At 47.5% G+C, this 5607-nt stretch overlaps 1 protein-coding gene across 1 annotated transcript; it reads left to right on the top strand.

Annotated features, from left to right (window-relative positions):
• The first annotated feature begins 4275 nt into the window (after positions 1–4275).
• LOC124358525 (leucine-rich repeat extensin-like protein 5) lies at positions 4276–5403 on the top strand. Its single transcript, XM_046810822.1, has one exon. The coding sequence runs from the start codon at positions 4276–4278 to the stop codon at positions 5401–5403; it is 1128 nt and encodes a 375-aa protein (XP_046666778.1).
• The last annotated feature ends 204 nt before the right edge of the window (positions 5404–5607 follow it).

Here is a 5607-nt window from a genome sequence, read left to right as displayed (position 1 = left end):
CGTTGTGTTATTCGTTTGTAGCGAGTAGTCTTAGGGTTTCATTGGAGGCTGGAAAGGGAGAATTTTCCATAAATTAATATTACAATCAATATCCAATGAGTGATATCTGGTGTCCACAGAAAGGTAAAGCCGGCATCCCCCCCTTTATACCCATTCCTATCGCTTCCCAATACTGGACTGTGGATGCCTAACGAAAATAAATTATTCAATTATTAATATATGATAAGCACACAGCAATTAGGACTGTGGTGAATGCCTTGCTGTGGGATCTCCCGGGCCCCATCAGCAAGACAACTGCTGTACCGCTGCCAGCCCTGCCAAAAGGTTACGCAAGCACTTTTAATATTATTTTAAACTAGCTCACGAATAATACTCAAACTCCAATAGTATATAGATGATTGTTTAAGGAAATTATAGGTTGTAATTCGTGAATTTTTTGCTCTTCAAGTGAGCTAAATAGTACTTGATGTTTTAATGTGTTGTTATGTTAACCGTATGCATGCCTTTAAATTTAGTTTTCAAAATGCTAGATTAAGAAAATATCATGATTAAGTGAACAATGTTTGGTACTACTATGTGTATGGCAATGCCAACGACTCAAGGGTTAAATGACTTAAGGTTCTGTTATAAGGATTTTAGTTGCCTCGTTTTTGGCTATGAATGGCAGTGTATATTTCAATTTTTATATTGGTATTTTTCACTTAAAATGTGTATTCTCGTGTTAGTAGTAAGACCTTGTGACAACAACTATTTCAATTTTAAAGGGGTGACTGACCTACGGCGGCCCCGAGTGAAAGCCCATGCGGCCTCACCTATACTGGGCAAGTAGCGGTTAAAATTTCCTAATCGACACACTTAAAAAAGGAGTAGGAAACTAAAATTAATAATCTACTTCTCCATAATCCCACAAATAGTTTTTGCGTCACTAAGGTTTGTTGTTTAAAACATGTTTGGTTGCCTAGTGTTAGAGTGTCTTTCTTGTTCTGAGCGTATTAGTTATAGATGTCACTATTCAACAACCATGTGACTTTAATTATTTATGTTAAATTTTATTTCATTTTCTGAAACGAAATTTGTTACTGTTGAGTATGTTAGTCGACCTTGAATTTTGAAGTTTATTTTTGAATTAATGAAGCTTATGTTTTATTGACTTTCTGTGAAGGGAGAGGCACACCCGAGTGACGTATGTTTGCAAGTTTCCATTGATTTTTAGCAAGTTATATTAGTACACATTTAATTTTGAAAGAGAGTCCAGATAAAGACATCCAACATTTTTTTCTATTTTTCTATTTTAATATCTAACTTAAATACCAGTTGAGATTAGCTGAAACAAACTCCTGAATTTAAAAACAAGGGAAACCTGTTGAACATTGGACTTACCGTTTTATGTTACCTCATGCTGAGGACAGCTTGGTCTAAGGGTGAGGGGTGTATGACGGCCCATTAGGAAAGCCCTTTGACCAATGACAAAACCAATTGACACTGCGAGGTCAATATTATTATTGTCCAGTGAAGTACAACAGTATTTATATTTTAATATTACCAATCAACGATTCTTCATTGTTCCTAACAGTAAAATGTAAGTACTATTACTTACAAAATATCTACCGTCACCTAAATTATTAAAAGGAAATAAGGAACACTGATTATTATATATTTTATTTAGTAAGATATAAGTCCAAGTAATAGTTGCTCGGAATGTTCTAGTTGAGCTCAACTGAGTTGTTAAGCGGAAGTAGCCCGATACCCTTGGCAGCTCTAGCTGCAGCTGGCTGAGGAATTTGCTGATTCTGCTGACTCCAGCCTGTGTCTGGCCAAGCTGTATCGTTTCTAGACTCTGTTACGCCCAAGTAAATCGTTTGGGAGCAGCACTGTACAAAATCTCGTCCGCCATTTTAAAAAATTCTGTAGCGAAAAGGTATGTGCGTAGAGTGAGTTGATCGCCGGTACTCGAACGTAATGCGTCGCTCCGTGTTTGCCCTTCCCTCTAAAATCTTAAATTCTTAACCTACTGTTTCGCTGATGAGTGTTTAATATATTTTAAAATTACAGATTAGGGAATGTAAATAGTATTTTAATAATTGTGAAAGATTGAATTAAATCAGATTTTTGCGGCCAACTAGTCTTCTGATTCTTATTTCCAAAGTCCTGTCTCGTCGGTTACATAACCTCTCCCTAATATCACGGAAACTTTGGATTCGTTGGGTAATAGCAGTCTTCACCATTTTAGACCTTCGGTCAGGGTACCGTCAGATACGTCGACGAAGAGAGTAGACCCAAGACCGCCTTCAATGTGCCGGGAGGGCACTATGAGTACCAGCGCATGCCGTTCGGATTAAGCACCACCCCCGCTACCTTTCAAAGATTAATGGACTCGGTTATGATGGGGCTGAAGGGTGACAAATGCCTTTTCTATTTGGATGATATAGTTTTATTCTCAAACCTGCCTTCTCACCTGGAAGCCATAAAAGAGGTATTTTCCAAATTGGAAGGTGTAAATCTGACAGTTCAGTTAAGTAAATGCAATTTTGTGGTTGACAAGGTGAACTACCTTGGCCATGTTATAACAAAGAGAGGGGTAGGACCAGACCCGGGTAAGGTTAAAGCCGTGCGCGACTTTCTTGTGCCGAAGATCGTAACAGACATCAGGTCATTCCTCAGCCTGTCTGGTTGTTATCGCCATTTTATTGATGGCTACGCCACAATCGCTCAACCACTTTTTGAATTGAAAATAGGAACGCGACTTTGTATGGGCATTCGAATGTCAGGAGGCCTCCGATCAGTTGAATCAAAAATTGATCTCAGGACCCGTGCTAGTGTACCCGGACTTTAGTAAACCTTTTGTATTAGCCACGGATGCGAGTATGTTTCCCATGGGAACCGTCCTATCGCAGGAGATAGATGGAGAAGAACACCCTGTAGCCTACTGTTCTAGGACATTTTTTTCCGGCTGAAAAGAATTACTTGACCACTGAGCGTGAATTTGCTTAGCTTGGTCTGGAGTACCAGGTGTTTCAGATGAATACCTGTTAGTCAACCCATTTAAGGTCATTACCGATCTCGTTGCCTTAAAGTGGATGCTCTCCCTTAAAGATCCTAGCGGTAGACTGATGAGGTGGTTGTTAAGGCTAGCAGAATTTCACCGTGCAACACAAAGCTGAGAAAATGCACAGCAAAGCAGATGGGCTCAGCCGAGCGGTACACGTGATGAAAAAGGATGTACTCCCCATTGTCGACCTGATGTACTAAGGACGCGATAGCGAGAAGACCCCGTGGTGCAAGGCTTACGACAGGCCAAGATTTTTCGCATGAGTCCCAAGAAAATCTTGTACCGTCTGAGTTCGGGTGAGCAAAAGGTTGTTTGCAAAAGATTGATCGCTTCTCGGCCTTTTGGCTAAGATCAAAGTGTATTTGATCTTGGCCAAAATACCAAATTTGACTCAAAATTTCCGTGCAAAACCGGACAAACCGGTTTTTGTCCTGTTTTCCACAAGGCGATTCCGGGGGGTGGTGGGACGCACCCCTAGCAGCTTCGCCCTGCCAACGGATAGCCAGGTGGGGTCGGATAGCCGAGCTAAGGAGTCGTCCGGGTGGTGTCCAATGTGGGGAGTTCGCTGACTCCCCGTCTGCACCACCCGAGATCCCTGCCATCTACTGGAAGAGCCGAGAGGCGAAGATTCTGCCGTTTTCCAACAGGTGGCGCTTCCTTCCTGTGGACTGCTGCTTCTTCTCCCCCTGGGCCAGAGACTACAATGCCCGGAATGCCAGGAGGCGGGAATCCTGTGTGTAAGGAAGAGAGAGGGAATGAAGAGGCACCTAAACCAAGACCATGGAGGAGGAAAGATGTCCTCCGTCTGCTGTGACACGGAGTACTCGTGTCGCCAAAAAAGTACGCGCTGAAGCAGGCGAAGGCGCATTTTGCTGCGAGGCATTCTGGGGCGGATTTCATCCTACCTGACGACGAGCTGGGTGTCTGCGCGTCATCATACAAGTTCTTCAAGAGAAGATTATCAAGATGGTGACACTAGTTAGGCCTCCTGCTCCTGATGCGCCCCCAGCTCCGATTCTTCCCCAGCTCCCTCTCCTTCTCCCCCACTCGTTAGACATCGCTCTGCTGCGGCTATCGCCCGCAACGCGCTGCGTCGGCGTCGGCCTACCGCGGAAGAGCATATTACGCCCCCTCGCGTGCCGCTGAGTGCCACTGCACTCTTCTTCTGGGTCACCGGTTGGCCAATGATCCGGGCTGCGGCGGCTGCGGCTGTCGATAGAGGCGCCATGTGGCGTCGCGGCCGCATGGGCGGGTCGGTAAGTTCTGTGGAGAGTATTTTACCTCCGCCCCCAGTGCGGTCTCCACCCGGCGCTTTACTGTCGCCGGTAAATCCACCACTCAACCTCCCGCTGAGAGATCGGCCTCAGCCAGGGTCCCCCCCTCCGCCGTCCACACCTGGGGCCCCCTCGCCACCAGATCCTCCGATATCACCGAGGGAGAAGATATCGCCATGGCAGAGGGAGTGGCTTGCCAGATTTACTCCTGGCATGGAGTGGGCCACCTTCTTGGCCACTCTGGACAAACTGGTGACGTCACTGTCGCCGGCACCGAGCCCTTCACGACAGCCGCGGCCGGTGGGATTTCGTCCACCTAGACCCCGACGTACGCGCCACGACGGTGACCGCGATGTACGCGAAGCGGCGCGTATCCAAAATCTCTACCGGACTGCCCCCAAACGAACCATGAGGGAGATTCTAGAGGCCTCTTCGCCGATTTGCTCCATCCCTGAGGAAGCCATAATGGCCTATTTTACCTCTTCTTACTCGGCGAAGATTGGCTGTGCCGTTGAGCCTCCTCCTGGCTGCGCTATACCCGCTGGGGCTTCCCCGCCCCCGGTGCTAGACCGGATCGAGCCGAGGGAAGTAGCTAAGATGCTACGGAAAACCGCCAACACCGCTCCGGGCCCGGATGGTGTCAAATATGGCATTTGGCGCCGCCGTGACTCCACTGGTCACGTGCTTTCCACCATTTTTAATATCTGTCTGGCGGCCGGGCGCTTCCCGCTCTCGAAGGTCTCGGCCACGGTGTTGATCCACAAAAAGGGGGCCCCCGATGAGATTAGCAACTGGCGGCCCATCGCGCTGTCAGACACTGCAGGCAAGCTGTTGTGCAGTGTATTTGCTCATCGCCTGTCATCGTGGTTGACCGACAATCGCCTCCTATCCTGGGCGCAGAAGGGGTTCACTTTGTCCGAGGGCTCCTTGGAGCACAATTTCATGCTCCAGGAGCTTCTGGATGAGGGACGACGACGGGGTGGGGAGCTTTGCTTAGCGTGGCTCGATCTTGCTAATGCCTTCGGGAGTGTCCCTCACCGGGCTGTTGTGGCGGCATTGCGAAGTGCGAGCCTCACGTAGGTTCAGCTGGCCCTGATCAAGGACCTTTACGAGGGGAGTGCAACGACCATCAGGCACTCTGGTGGGGTCACTCCAGCCATTTCCTTCCAGGCTGGAGTCCGCCAGGGCTGTCTTCTGTCTCCGGTACTGTTCAATCTCGTCATGGAGTACCTAATCCGCCCAGTACTCGCCTTGGAGGGGGAGCACGGTGTGTCGCTGCACAGG

Source organism: Homalodisca vitripennis, chromosome 3, assembly GCF_021130785.1.
Source record: "Homalodisca vitripennis isolate AUS2020 chromosome 3, UT_GWSS_2.1, whole genome shotgun sequence".
NCBI lineage: Eukaryota > Metazoa > Arthropoda > Insecta > Hemiptera > Cicadellidae > Homalodisca > Homalodisca vitripennis.
Note: the sequence above shows the minus strand (reverse complement) of the source record. Positions and strands in the feature narration are given on the sequence as shown.

What these genes read in the sequence shown, in the direction of transcription:
- LOC124358525 (XM_046810822.1), top strand. Translation starts at nt 4,276, where the DNA reads ATGTGGCGTCGCGGCCGCATGGGCGGGTCGGTAAGTTCTGTGGAGAGT.